General features: G+C 37.8%; 1 protein-coding gene across 1 annotated transcript; it reads left to right on the forward strand.

Moving 5' to 3' along the window:
• The first annotated feature begins 1,386 nt into the window (after positions 1 to 1,386).
• Positions 1,387 to 14,422, forward strand: LOC114266136 (Serinc-domain containing serine and sphingolipid biosynthesis protein). Its single transcript, XM_028207022.2, has 7 exons — positions 1,387 to 1,667; positions 1,839 to 2,069; positions 3,053 to 3,292; positions 11,399 to 11,510; positions 11,660 to 11,834; positions 13,244 to 13,478; positions 13,946 to 14,422. The coding sequence occupies exons 2-7, from the start codon at positions 1,886 to 1,888 to the stop codon at positions 14,233 to 14,235; spliced, it is 1,236 nt and encodes a 411-aa protein (XP_028062823.1). The 5' UTR covers positions 1,387 to 1,667; positions 1,839 to 1,885; the 3' UTR covers positions 14,236 to 14,422.
• The last annotated feature ends 1,081 nt before the right edge of the window (positions 14,423 to 15,503 follow it).

The raw sequence follows: 15,503 nt of genomic DNA on the forward strand, positions 1-15,503 counted from the left end.
GATATGCATGCTCTGATACCAATTGTTAACATAAATTTCAGAACATAAATTTTACACTTTGGATCATTTACCATGTGTATTATCAAGAAATCAAGACAAAATGACATAGTTGAATCCATTGATGAACGGTTAAACGGAAGCGTGATTATCAATGAACTTTTTGTTATTGATTATGTTATTGCCTTCTAATTCTTTCCCCTTTGGTGCCTTATGTTTCTCCTTGAGAGGATTTAGGAAAAAATGGCAGTGTTCTTATTTCCACCTGGGAAGGAATAGGAACCATAACCTTTTAAAGGTTGTAATTGGTTTTCAAAACTGAAAGGTTGTGGAAGTTCAAAAGGAATGAAAACCAACTTTAACCATTATTGGTTTTAATTTCTATTTATTGGTTTTCAAAACTGAAAGGTTGTGGAAGTTCAAAAGGAATGAAAACCAACTTTAACCAATATGTTTTAATTTCTATTTCTGCCCCTCATAGAAATAGAAATTATACAACTAGTATCTACACATTAGGTCCATAACACATATACCCTTAAGCCTATTAACTAAATTGAATCACTTAAATTGTAGGCTTCTTATAAATGATAACACCATATTTAATTATGTGGTCCCATTGAGACATTATCTAACAAATATATCCCCTAGCAAAAAAAAATAAAAATAATAATCATCTTTTTTGGTTTTAGAAAATTGAGCCAATTTTTCAAAAAATTAAATATTTTAATTTTCGTATTTTTTTTATTTTTAGTAAAAAATTTGAATATCTTAAGAACTAACCTAAATTCACTTAAAAAAATATAATATTTATAGAAATAAAATTCAAAATCATCAAATCCAAAAAATACAAAAAAAAAAAATCATTATATTTTTATGTATTTATTAAAAAGTTAAAATATTTTTTATAAATATTTTACTTAAATATCTAAAATGTACATCTAAAAAGTAAAAAAACTTATTAAAAAAATCACTGTATTTGGTTTCAATTTTTTGGATTCGATTTTCTAAAAATTGAATTTTTTTATTTTTCGTATTTTTTATTTTTAGTGAATATTTTTAAAATTGTAAGTATTTTTTTTTTTACTTTTTAGATTCACATTATTTAAATGTATCTAAAAAGTAAAATATTATATTTGTAAAAAAATAATAAAAACACAATAATATAAAAATGTACTGAATTTTTTTTTATATTTTTGCTATTTAATGAATTTTTTATATATATTTTTTAAAATATTATACTTTTTAAGTGTATTTATGTTAGGTGTATCTAAAAATTAAAAAATTACTTTAAATATTAAAAAAAATTATTAAAAAATATATATGCAAAAAAAAAAAAATCAATTTTCTGAAAAATAAATCCCAAAATCAAAAACAAACAAACTCTTCAAAAAATTAATCAAAATCAAAGGGAATCATTCTCTATAACTTGGCTATGTTCAAAAAAAAAAAAAAAAAAATCTCTATAAATTGGCCGAGTCGTTCTATTATTAACTCAGTGAGTTGAACTCTTCAATCGGCGAACCAGTCTCATGAAGATATAAGACAATCGGGTGTTCAACGCTTGACTGCAAAGCTATTCTCCCTCCCTCTCTCTCTCTCTCTCTCTCTGATATTCTTCGTTCAACTCTCCATCGATCATCGCGTGTTTTCTGCTACATCAATCGCTTCAGGTACACTATATATACATAGCAACTCTCTGTTTTCTTTAATGCTCTAATTCTTTCACAATTAGGGTTTTCCAAAGCATAATCGAATAAATTATCAATTTAATGACGATTTGATGATGAAATTCATCGCAATTCAAGGTGATGATGATGATGATGTTTAATTATCTGATTTAGGGTTTCACAAAAAAACTGTCATTTTGGGTAATTGAGTGTTGAAGAACATGTTTGCGGCTTCTTGCCTCGCATCGTGCTGCGCGGCATGCGCGTGCGATGCTTGCCGGACGGTGGTCTCGGGGATTAGCCGGCGGTCCGCTCGGATTGCGTATTGCGGTCTCTTTGCACTTTCTCTGATCGTATCGTGGATTCTTAGGGAGGTTGCTGCACCTCTGATGGAGAAGATTCCCTGTAAGCAGCTTCGAATTTCTTGTTTTCATTATTTCTGTGTAATTGTTTGTGTATGTGTAGCTGTGATTCTAAAAAATTATGGGTTTTTTTTTTTTTGAAAAAAAAAAAAAATTATCTTTAGTCATCACAATTTGATATAAATATGACCCAAAGTTTGATTATTAGGTAGTATTAACTGTGTATAACAATGTCTTATGATAATCACATGTTTGGTTTTGCTGCTCTTCCTCTAATGAATCTGGGGAAAATTACAAATGGTGCCTTCACCAAATATTTACAAATTCATGAAAAAATTTATAACTTTAATTATTAAAGTTATTAAAGTTGAGAAAGTTTAATACTGATTTGAAATTTTTATTTATTTTTGGAAATATGCACTGAATTGCAATTTTTCCACAAAATCTATGATGGTTCTATGACCAATCACTTACGTTGTGCTTGTTTGAGGGATTTGGGAAGGGAAAGGGAAAGGGAAAAGGTACATAAAATATATCTTTTTCCTTTCCCTTTCTAAATCCCTTCCCAAATTCCCCAACCAAACACATCATTAATGATTTGTGCAAAGAAAATGCACATATTGCTGCAAAATAGGGGTGTTATTTTATGCTCCCAATCAGTGTTGGGGTATTTCTTAAACAAGATTATGTTTTTCCAAAAGTGGAAAGTGTTTTTCATTAATGTATCACATTGATGTTTTTGAGACCTGGACTTGAGCTGTCCTCTCCTACGATGAAGTCTTTGTGCGACATATTTTTTTAATCAACAACAAATGATATTATTAAAGAAAATGAAAAAAGTACAGCTCTTTATTAGTCATATGGGCTAGATATATTGTAATTTTTGTGGTTCCCAAGTGTTAATTTAATCCAAATATATTTTTTTTAACCCTTTTGAAGTTTTGATAAACTTATGTGCTTTTTGTATGTGAATTGATTATAAGTGGTTAATGATAAAGCTGATATCATATTTGATTAATTATCCAGGGATTAATCATTTTAGCCAAACACCAGATAGGGAGTGGTTTGAAACAGATGCAGTGCTGCGGGTTAGCTTGGGGAACTTCCTATTTTTCACTATCCTAGCTCTTCTAATGGTTGGTGTGAAAAGCCAGAAGGATCCTCGTGATGGTTTGCATCATGGTGGATGGATGATGAAAATTATTTGCTGGTGCCTTTTAGTAATATTTATGTTTTTCCTACCAAATGAGATTATCAGCTTCTACGGTAAGCCATTTTCTTGATTAGAGGATCTATAGATTACTTCTGATTGGCTTCTTCTATGCTTGTTATTGCTTCTCTGATGACAATAGTTTTCTTTTGAGATCTTATTCTTTTTATTAATCTCATAGTCATAGTATTATGCGCTCATTTGCATATCATGAATATTTGATGAATTGTAGATACTCCATCCATCCCATTTGCAGCATGTTTTGCCATCCACACATTTAAGGAAAGCATTTTTTGATAAAAGATTATAAAAAAAAAAAATGCCCTATTCTTGTATTTGAATATTTTTTGGGGTATAAAATGGAAGATGGGTAATAGTAATACTCAAGTTATGATTAAACATTTTGAATTTTGGAATATCAACACATAAATGTGACTACAAAATGTGAAAAATAAGACTTATAAAATTGGACCAAGTATCCGCAAGTGATGATTAAACCTGCTGAATTTTGGAATTTCAACACATAAATGCGACTTCAAAATGTGAAAAATAAGACTTATAAAATTAGACCGAGGGAGTATAGTATCTTTCTTATTTGTTGAAATTTGTCTTCTAGCACAATACACTGTTCAAGTGAGAAATTCTAATAGTGGCTGCTGTTCGTTCCAATTTGGGTTGAAATTTGGCAGGCTTCAGGGTTGCACCGCTTCTCTTTTTCTTTTTCTTGTTTTTTTTTTTTTTTTGCCTTTAGTGGATTTTTATTACTACTTTTTTTTAAAAAAAAAAGAAAGAGAGAAGACTTTGTAAAGGAGAACAATCAAATATATGAAATGGAAACTTGTTTTTTAAAATAAAAGTGGCCAATAAGTGTATAGAATCCTACGCTGTGTTTGGATAGATTTTCAAACTATAATTCCACCCCCGCATTCCAATGTCATGTTTGGATACATCTTTCAAATTATATTTCCACAACAAAAAAAAAACTCTGTAGAAAATTATGTGTCAGGCGGGATTTTTTTTTTTTTTTTTGAAATTTGGCTTAATTGGTCCATTCGGCCGGTCAACCAGAACAGTGCAATTTCAAATTTTTTTTTTTTTTTTTTTTTTGCAATTGGCACTTTTTTTTATATATATTTTTAATAAAACAATATTTCGGAATTTTTAAAATTTTTTTATGAACTTTTAATAGATTTTTGAGTAGTATGTTTGGTTATGAGTTGTAAGTTTTTGTATCAGATATCATATGTCACATCAAAAATTCTCTACTCAATTCAAAACTCTTTTCAAATTTATAACCAAACAAATTTTCTAAACTCAAATCATAATTTCAAAACATACAAACTCAAAATGCAACTCTATTCTCAAATCATATTTTCAAAACTCTTCCAAACACTACCTTAGTTTTTGTGCAGTTATGAAAGTTTGACAAGATTGATGTAGGTAAAATGATCACGTTTTCTATTAAATTCCTATTTTATATCTCAAAATTGAATCCCTTTGAAGAGATTATTGATTAAAAAAAATTCAATTATAATTCATTCACTTTATTGTTAGATTAGTTAGGGTTTGTGAAGAGATGCAAGGAAGAAAAATAATTGAAAAAGAAGGTTGTTGCAACACCTCAAGCTATGTATATGTTGATGAGGAGAAACTCTAATTGGACCATCTAATTGGACAAAGAGGAAAAGAGTAATATCTAATGAAAGGAGATGCAGGAGGGATATGTTGTGTCATCTCCCAACCTCGTCTCACTTGGAAGAAACTGACCCCTAACCCCTAACCCAACTGTGACCCCAACTACGACTTTGAACTAGTAACAGGTTCACACATGTAATCCCACACCCAAAACCAAAAATCTCTTTACAAACTCAATTTTTGTAGCAACATCATAATAGAGAAGATGAACGAGATCTGATGTTCAATCAGCTTAATCACATTATAGATGCATACATATCATTATATTTATATTTGTAAGATCAAATCAGATTTTTGGAAATATATATATATATATATATAGAGAGAGAGAGAGAGAGAGAGAGAGAATAAAGAGGTTTCTTTTTAAAAAGAAAATAAGCGGTTGTGTAAGATCTTTATAAATAGATTACATATACATGCATTGTTGTCAAATCACGAATTGAATCATAAGTCGTTTTGCTAAAATAGTGAATCGTGAATTATAAAATTCATTTTATTTAATATAATATATAATTTTATATATTTATATGTATATTTTTACAGTGTTTAAGTTTTGATTAATATTAATGCAATGCACCCAATTCGGGAAGTCGTCGGCCCACGCCAACAGATCCTCTTTCTCGGCGGGTGGTCGTTTGAGTTTGAGGAGACGCTGCTCGGCGTGGATGGGCGATGCAATTTGTCTATAGTTGAGTGGGGGGAGGGGCTTTGTAGGGCGGTGGTATTGATTGGGTCGGAAGCTAGATGGATTGCGGTGAGAATGAAGAACGCATCTGCCGCACCAGATATTCTGAAATTCCTAGGCCGCCTCAGTGGGGGTAATCGCTCTGTAGCCATATGGGTTCGTGGTGAGGAAGGTGCTGGGTCGTCGTTTCAAATAGTGGTGACGATCGGTCAGTGGCGGAACCAGATCTTTATTCCTGTGTCTGTCTTTGGGGATGGCTGGGAGGGGGTGGCGTTGGTCATTGAAGGCTTTGGAATGATTAAGGGGACAACACTGTGTCCTAGAGCTCCGAATCACTTGTCATTCATTTCTGCTACTTCGTCATCGGCCAATCGTCAGATTGCAGCGGTGGTTCACACTTAGGTGGAGGTTGATTGGTTTCGGTTGTTGGACATAGCTTTGGTGGGCAAGGTGGGGGGGCGAAGTGGTAAGGGCATGAGCTTTGCGGCTATATCAGACTAGGTAGGCCGGTGGTGGAGCCAAGTGGGGCCAGTGGAGGTTAGACAGCTGGAGGAGAAGGCTTTCTTGTTTGTCTTCCCAAATAGAAGTGAGGCGGAGGCGACGGTGTGTCGACGGTGGACAATGGGTGGCCTTGATCTTTTGTTGGAATGGTGGTCACCATTGGCTGTGAGTACATCGGGGAAGTTGTCGCTGCCGGAGGAAAACGTCTGGATTCGGGTGGTGGGGCTGCCTGTTCATCTTCGTGGGCAAAAGGTGTATCGTGCTATTGGTGATCGGTGTGGTGGTTTTGTGGAGGCAGATGAATCCTTGGTGGATCTAGGTGGTATTCAATTACGGGTGCGGCGGTCGGACCATACTCCGTCGCAAGTTTCCGTTTGTTGGGGGATGTGGCAGTTCTCGCTGCCGGTATGGGTGGAGGAAGACTTGCTCGTAGAGCTACGGTCGCTGACGGCCGAAATTACAGGGGGATTTGGGTCGGATAAGGCAAGGGCGGATTTGTTGTAGTTAGGTCACGAAGTTCTAGGGATTTGGGGAATGGAGGAGTATCTGAATAGATTTAGGGTGGAGCGTGGTCATTCGAATCTAGTGGGTCATGGTGTGGGTCAACCACGGGGGCCTCAAAGGGGTCAATTGGGCTTGGTGCAGGCCCAAGTCGCTGTGCGTACAACTGTGGGCCGCAAAGCTTGGGTTGTGGCAAAGAATAACGGAGTTCAAGGTTGGGCCTGTGAGACTAATGGGGCGAGTTCTTCAATTCGTCACTTAAGCCCAAAGGGGCTTGATTTGGGCATAGCTGGGTTACCCCAAGTTAATTCCCCTATTGCTGGAGTGGGTCAGGTTGTCACGAGAAATGTATGTGTTGATATGGCAGCGGCGAATCCAGGAGAGCCAGATTGGGTGGAGATGATCATTGTCGATACACAGCGTCGCTCGTCTAACACGCAGTTGGGCAAGGAGTTGGTGGCCCATCGTGAATCCGTTGGTGACGATCTAGGGTCGCGGTGACTGGCGGAGGAGGGTGGACTTAGTTCTCAGGCGGTGAGCTCGGAAGCTGAAGATGGTGAGGTCGATCCAGCTATAACGGCGCTTGAGGGTGTTTCTTAGGCAGATTGTGTTGAATAGAGTGAGCTTCCCAGTACTGATGGGCTGGCTTTAGTACTCCAACCCCTTGCTACAGGGGGAGGTGGGTCAGAAGATTTGCTAGGACAACATCAAAACATGGTCCAGAACAACAGTGGATTGGATGGGCCGGAGATTCCATCTTCGGAGGCAGTGTCGAATTGGGTGTTGGAGCGCATTGGGGAAGTTAGCAGCTGTCTGGGTTTGTCATTTGAGGGCCATGAAAAGAAGGCTATGCGATTATTCGTACAAGTAGAAGCAGCTTGGCAGCAAGGGGCTCCTAGTCCGGGAGTGGGCACACCATTTGTTTCCCTCTGTAAAAGGCACCAGGAGCTCAAGAATTTGGAGTGTACTGTTAATTATGATCATGGGAGGCAGAATGTCGGACGGGGAGCTAGAAGAGAGCGTGGGGGACCACTGTTGTTGGAATGAAGCTAAAAATTTTATCTTGGAATGTGCGGGGCTTGCATAATAAGGATAAAAGGGTGGCAGTGAAGGCTGTGTTGCGTGGAGCCAAGGTGGATGTAGTGTGTCTATAGGAAACAAAGATGGAGAAGTTGGGACTGGAGTTGATTCGGGAGGTATGGGGGGGGGGGGTAGTTTGTGGAATGGGCATTTTTGCTGTCTTTTGGGACGGCAAGGGGGGTTCTTTTTTGCCGGGATAAGAGGGTGGTGGTGAGAGAGGAGGAGGAGGAGGAGGAGGTGGGGGTGGGGGTTTTTCGGTGTCCTATTTGTTTTGATGTGTGGAGGATGGTTTTCAGTGGGCCTTCACTGGGGTGTATGGTCCGGTGCAGCATTCGGAGCGGGGAGGGTTTCTGGAGGAATTGGAGAGTATGGCGTTTCGATGGGATGTTCCGTGGTGTGTCGGGAGAGATTTTAATGTTATTAGATGGCCATCGGAGAGGTCGAGGACCAATTGGGTCTCGGTGTCCATGAGGTCTTTTTGTTCTTTGATTGATACTTTGCAGTTGGTTGACTTACCTATTCAGGGAGGCAGCCTCACTTGGTCAAATGGGTGGAGGATGTCTCGTATTGATCATTTTCTGGTGACTAGGGGATGGGAGGAGCATTTTTCGAAGGCTGTCCAGTTACGTCTTCCTCATCCAGTGTCTGATCATTGGCCTATTGTGCTTGATAGTGGGGGGATTCGTTGTGGTCCTATGCCATTTTGGTTTGAGAATATGTGGCTGCAAACAGAGAGTTTTTTAGATGTGATGCGTGGTTGGTGGAGTAGTTATGCCATTTCTGGTTCTCCCAGTAGTGTGCTGGCCCATAAATTGAAATTGCTTAAGGGAGATTTGAAGATTTGGAATAAGGAGGTGTTTCGCCGATTAGGGGGGTCAAAAAGCGGAGGTGGTGTCTTCACTCTGCGCCTTTGATGAATTAGAGGTGCAAGGGGGTTTGTCCACTGCTGATAGTGTTTGGAAGGAGGCAGCAAGACAAGACTTTGTTCATATTTCTCGCATGGATGAGGTGTCAATCTAGATGTTTATGGTTGAAGGATGGGAATCGAAATACGAAATTTTTTCATTGGATGGCGAATGCACATTGGCGAGTTAATCAAATTACTAGGATGTGGATGGATGGCCGAGAGCTTTGCGCGGATCTAGAGATTCGGGAAGGGATTGTGGGTTTCTATCAAAATTTGTTTTGACAACAGGAGGGGGAGTGGCAGCCAAGCTTGGGAGGGGTTCATTTTGATATGATCTCGGGAGAGGATAAGGAGCGTTTGGTGCGTGCTTTTACGGAGGATGAAGTGTTTGGGCCTTTGCAGGCCATGAGTGGTGACAAAGCTCCAAGTCTAGATGGCTTCTCATTGGCTTTTTCTCAGCATTGTTGGAGTGTGGTTAAGGGTGATGTGATGGCAACTTTAGAGGCTTTCTACCGATCTAGCCAAATTGAAAAAAGTTTTAATGCGACTTTTTTGGCTTTGATCCCAAAAAAAGAGGGGGCTGAGGATGTTCGTGACTTTCGGCCTATTAGCTTGTTAGGCAGTGTGTATAAAATATTAGCTAAAGTTCTAGCCAATAGAATTAGAGGGGTTTTAAAGGCTGTGGTGTTTGAGTCTTATAACGCATTTGTAGGAGACAGGCAGATTTTGGATGTTGTGTTGGTTGCCAATGAGAGTGTAGATTCTCGGATTCGACAACAACCCGGTTTGATTTGCAAATTGGATATTGAAAAGGCATATGACAACGTTAATTGGGATTTCCTCTTGTATATGTTGGATCGAATGGGTTTTGGGGATACTTGGTGCCATTGGATTAAGTTCTGTGTTTCGACTGTGCGGATGTCTGTCTTGATTAATGGATCTCCAGCAGGGTTTTTTCTGACGTATCGGGGTCTTCGGCAGGGGGATCCGTTGTCACCTTTGTTATTTATTTTAGTGACGGAGGCGTTGAGTAGATTGTCGGATAGAGCAGTGTGTGGAGGTTTCCTGGGGGGCTTGGCTGTGGGATCGTTGTCTTGTTGTATCTCATTTATTATATGCGGATGACGCTCTGATTTTCTGCGGGACTGATGTGGAGCAGGTGGGTCATTTGCGGTGTGTTTTGTTATATTTTGAGGCAGTATCGGGCCTCCGGGTTAATTTGCAGAAGTTAGAGCTTATTCCAGTTGAGGAGGTCAAGCGGTTACCGGTTTTAGCTATTGTCTTGGGGTGTAGGATGTCAGTTTTGCTGGTTTCTTATTTGGGTTTGTCGTTATTGTTGTATACAAACTTGGCCAGAGGCAAATAAGTCTCCTTATTTCCTTGAAAATCCTGTACATTTTATTCATATTTCACCTAGGAATGGCAATGGGGCGGGGCCGAGGATCACACTCCCTGTCCCCGATACCCGATGGTAGAAATTTTCCCTTCCTCAGCCCTGGCCCTGATCCCTAACAGGGGACCTATCACCGTCCCCGTCCCCATCCCCGTCCCGGCCCCTTAACGGGGGATTAGGTTTCCCCGACTCTGAAAATTCCCCGGACCAAAAAAAAACAAAAAAACAAACCCAAATAGCAGCGGCAACAACCATTCAACAACATCATCAAACGACATCATCAACATCACAGATTCACAGAGACGGAGAGAGATTTGAGTAGAGAGAGAAATATCTACTCAGATCTACCATGGCGGAGGGAATAGACGCCGGAGGAGAAGGAGGTGACGCTCGAAGGAGGAGAAGGTGGTGCTCGGCGACAATGTTCAGTGCTCTCTCTCTCTCTCTCTTTGCTCGGAGGAGAAGGAGAAGGAGAAGGAGGAGGAGGTGGCGCTGTCTGATTCGGCGGTGAGAAACGGTGAGGAAGAAAGAGAGATCAGAGACTGTGAGGAAGAGATGTGAGGAAGAGAGAGAGAGAGTAGATATAAATGAATAAAAGATGAGAGAGAGAGAGAGAGAGAGAGAGAAACATTGAATCAAAAAAGTATATATATATATCAAAAACGAGGCCGGGGTCGGGCCGGGTCTGGGGCTGAAACATGTTTCCTCGTCCCCGGCCTGAATATCATTGTGGATTTATTTTTTAATACCATGTCCGGCCCGTTGGGGGTATTTTTCGGAAAATATATCTTCATAGTTTGTGAAAACGACGATGTTTCATGCATTATGTAACAAAAATAGAAATAGAACTGAATCGCTGTGAATCATGTGAATCGTAAATTGAATTGTACGATTCACTCAATTTGCAAATGATTCAAATCATTTTTGTTGAAACTCGTATCAAATCGTGTTGAAACTCATTTCATGTTGCTTTTTTAAAAAAATATATGTAGGGCCCGCAAGAGTATTTGTAGTATTTTAGATCCGTCAGCAGGATTCATCCCCAAGTTGCGTGGGCATTGCTCAATCCGAGTAGTCAGCTAGCATTCATAATGAAGAAGAGTATTGACTCTTGGAGATCAATAACAGAACTAGATGGAAATCAGTTGAGAGCCCAAGACTAGGAATGATTTAGAAGGTGTTTGTTTTGGATTTCCTTTGCTATGAGAATAAATTAGATTTGGCCCCAACATTCCCCAATTCATATAAAGCTGTTCACCTTCTAGAAAATCTTGGTAATTTATCCCCTGCAGAAAAGATTTGATTATGAAATGTTTTTCTACCTCTTTTTAAAAGCGTTTATTTGAAGTTTTCTTTCTTTGTCAGTGGAATTAAGCTTACTGTTCTGTTTGTAAATGCAGAGACATCATCAAAGTTCGGCTCAGGAATGTTTCTTCTTGTTCAAGTTGTGCTTTTGTTGGATTTTGTTCATGGATGGAATGACAAATGGGTTAAATACGATGAACAATTCTGGTTAGTTGTAGCTATTGTCACTCCCTGCAATGACCCTCAAATGTTCAAAAAAGGCCCTGCAATGGACTTTAGCTTGTTACCTATTATTTTTGACATTTTTATCTTCTAGTATTAACTTTTTTTTCATATATTCTCCTTTAACAATGCAGGTACATTGCTCTGTTTGTTGTTTCACTTGTTTGTTATATAGCAACATTTTGCTTTTCTGGAGTTCTCTTCTACTTGTTTACCCCATCTGGGCAGGACTGTGGGCTGAACACCTTCTTCATTGTTATGACTCTGCTTTTGGTGGTTGTTTTTTCCATTATCACATTGCACCCTGTAGTGAGTTTCTAATCCTCTGTTCCTATGTTTATAGCCAGCTACTAACAGTTTTATCTATTTGTTTGTTTTGCCACATTTGCATAAATTCAGTATTCATGGACTAAAATATCTGATGGGATGATGTTGAGTGGATTCTGAGAACAGGATCCATTATGCCAACTATGTAACAGTTTAGAGTTTGATGGGATGATGTTCATGATTATGGAAAATGAACACCCTATTTGGTTGAGTTTTCAAAATCCGTTTTTCGTTTGTCTTTTATTTTTTCAAAACTAAAAACTAGTTTGGTAAAAAAAAATAAAAATAATAAAAAGCAATCATAATCTTCATATGGTTTATCTTCTTTGAAGCAAAAATAAGTTTGAAATTTTTTTTTTTTTTTTTTTTGGTGTTTATTTTTGTCAAACTAGTTTCTGAAAACTCAACCAAACTGTCTGGAAGTGGTTCCGAAATGCATTTTCCCCATCATTTGTCATGTAAGGCTGAAATGATACTATATCTAAGCTGTTGTTGGGTTGGCACTGATCTGATTGTTAAGAATTGCTGATGACATTTCTTTTGCTTATGAATCAACAAATGCTCATAAAATAGGTTTTTATTTTATTTTTAGCCAGGAATAATATTGGCCTGTATTGTTTCATTTTGTGTAATGAAGGCTTAGAAAATGGAAATGGTTAAAGCTAATGAAATTTGGCTAAAGTTGTATTCTAAACCACACATCCTCAAATTCATGCATGCACAACCCTTTCTGATGTGAACATCCCAAACAGAAGTGGCAGGAATTTTTCAATAAAAACACACAAGAGAAAGTGGTAAGAGTTTGATGGAGGAGGTGTTCTTTTGTCAGAAGCATTTTTCTGTATCTCTTGCATCCAAATGCATAATGTTATGGACAAATGGAAGGAACTGTTGAAAAGAGGAAGAGGTTCAATTAATGCTCAGATCTTGTTTCAATTGATTGAATTAGAGCAAAGGCCTTTCACCTTAATTTTAGCTCAACTGTTCGAAGTAGACAAACCTTGCTAATCTAGAAATGTTAAAAGGCTCAACCTACATAATATTTGCTCATGCATGGACATATGCAATATCATCTGTTAATTCTGCTCCATGGAATTAGTTTGGGCATATGGTTACCTGAGCAACTTGGGTGTGGGAAATTTTTGTCAAGGCTGTTTTGGTACATCTTAAGCTCACCTACCACCTCTTCTCATCATGACAACTCTATGGTATTCCATCAGTCAAAGTAGAGCAGTTGTCTAGTTTTCCCCACTTAGATTAACACAATCCTTCCAGTTAGCTTCATATTTTGTTTATTATTTTCTTTGTTTATTTATGCTTATTACTTGGTTGTAGTACATAATATGCCCGTATATATATAGATACTTACAGTTTTCATGGATGTAAAACAGGTAAGTGGCAGCATTTTGCCAGCTTCAGTTATATCTTTGTACTGCGTGTACCTCACCTACTCTGGACTTGCCAGTGAACCAAGGGAGTACGAGTGCAATGGACTTCACAATCATTCTAAAGCTGTTTCCACTGGCACACTCACTGTCGGACTGCTTACAACTGTTCTATCAGTTGTCTACTCAGCTGTCCGTGCTGGTTCTTCTACTACCTTACTTTCACCACCAAGTTCACCTCGTGAGTGTCTCTACCTTGATTGATTAACCTGTCTTGTGTGTTTTGCTGTGCATTTCTTTTTCATGGTGTTTAATATGTTATATGTGTTTTGAAATATATTAAGAAATTAAGTATTTTACTTCGAAAATATGTTATGAGAATTGTTGTTTAATGTTAAGATGAAGTATGAAATCTTTTTGAGGTATTCCTTGATTTGAGCTGACAAAATTAAAGATTCACCAGTCTTTTTCGAAATTACTGTTTCCTAGTTCTTTGGAAATCTCTTCTCAATTTCTCGGTTTCTTTGGGGCTCTTTTAGTGTTCAAATATTTGACAATACATCCAGCAGTGAAGTCTATCCAGAGGTGAACCCACTAGAGGACGACAACTATCACATTAATGTCCCATTTGTTGACAAAAAGCAAATTTCATTTTTTATTGACAAATCCCGTTTTGAATGACATCGTGTTTGTGTTTTCCTGGTGAAGGTGCTGGGAAGCCTTTACTTCCCTTGGACAAGGCAGACGAGGTGGAAGAGAAAGAAAGGGCTAAGCCCGTCTCATATTCATATGCATTCTTCCACATCATCTTCTCCCTTGCTAGCATGTACTCTGCAATGCTTCTCACAGGGTGGTCAACCTCTGTGGGAGCGAATGGGCGGTTGGTTGATGTGGGGTGGCCGTCTGTCTGGGTCCGAATCATTACGGGATGGGCTACCGCAGGTTTGTTCATCTGGTCCCTCGTTGCGCCTCATCTTTTCCCAGATAGGGAGTTCTGAAAAATGCTTAAGCGGCCATTCTAGAAACTTCTAAATATGCCTACGGGATTAAAGTACGCTTGTATATTTTGTGCTGAAATTTCTAGACAGTTGGATCTTGGTGTGTTATGTATGATGGTTACTTCGCGTGTGTGAAAAGTTCTCAAGACCAATTTCATGTCAAAATAAAAACAAGCCAGTTAGCCCACTTTGTTTTTCCTTTTACTTGTCTTTACCCTGATATGGTAATGGGATTTCTTATGCTTCATTGATGCTTGGTGGAAAATTCAAGATTGTTGATGTTTTTAACAGAATAAAAGATCAGATCAACACGGCTACTATTTGTCTCTATTTTATAGTAGTTACATCTCTCTTAATGCTATTTATTGGCTTTTTTCTGGAATCATATAACGTTATGGATTGGCAAGCTATGACCAGCCTAGGGTTGAAAATGTGCTGAACTGTTGGCAAGGTCGGCTCGTTAAGGCTTTAGTTTGGCTCGATTTGTTGTTTACAAATGAGCTTGATCTAGACTTTTAGGCTCATTTTAATAAACGAGCTAAGCTCAAGCTCAAATAAGATAAGCTTGTGGAGCTTAGCTCGTTTTATCATGTATTTAAATGAAATGAAATAGAATAAATATATTTATTTATGTTTTTGGCCTGCTTAAATATTTTCTAATGAGTCGAGTTTGAGTTTGATTAGTGTTAATAACCCAAGCCAAACTAGATTAATTATTGAGCCAAGTTTAAGTTAGATTTTCTTGTTTGATAAACAATGAGCCAGGCTCAGTTTGTTTGTAAAAAAGAATATTAATGCTGTGTTTGGTTAGGGGATTTGAGGAGGGATTTAGAAAAAAAAATAAAAATGATAGGTGAAATGTAAATAGAACATACTTATATTTCACTTAGTTTCATACACCTTTTCCCTTTTCCTTTCTAAATCCCTCTCTAAATCTTCCAATCAAACACAACATAAGTGTAGCAGTGAAGTTTTGACGAGGAAATAATACAACATTTAATATTTTTGGTACATCTATCCTATATTATATTAAGGAAAGGCTTTAGTTGATATTCCGAAATCTTTACTTTTCATCATGTCATATATTAAAATAAAAAGTTACACAAAAAAATATACAAAGCTTAAACCCAATTTATTTTTTCTTATTATTTGAATTGCACACACAATGGTGTGCTAGTAGCTGCTAGTCATGTGATTAAGCTTGAACCCTTTGACCTCCAAACACAGGCTTAGCTGCTAGTCATGTGATTAAGCATGAACCCTTTGAC

This window comes from Camellia sinensis, chromosome 15, assembly GCF_055761805.1.
Source record: "Camellia sinensis isolate YWXY chromosome 15, ASM5576180v1, whole genome shotgun sequence".
NCBI classification, from domain to species: Eukaryota; Viridiplantae; Streptophyta; class Magnoliopsida; order Ericales; family Theaceae; genus Camellia; species Camellia sinensis.

Bases quoted from the DNA above. Each gene is read 5' to 3' on its own strand.
- LOC114266136 (XM_028207022.2), top strand. From the start codon at position 1,886: ATGTTTGCGGCTTCTTGCCTCGCATCGTGCTGCGCGGCATGCGCGTGC. The intron at 2,070-3,052 runs GTAAGCAGCTTC...TTAATTATCCAG, and splicing joins TCTGATGGAGAAGATTCCCT to GGATTAATCATTTTAGCCAA. The intron at 3,293-11,398 runs GTAAGCCATTTT...TTGTAAATGCAG, and splicing joins TGAGATTATCAGCTTCTACG to AGACATCATCAAAGTTCGGC.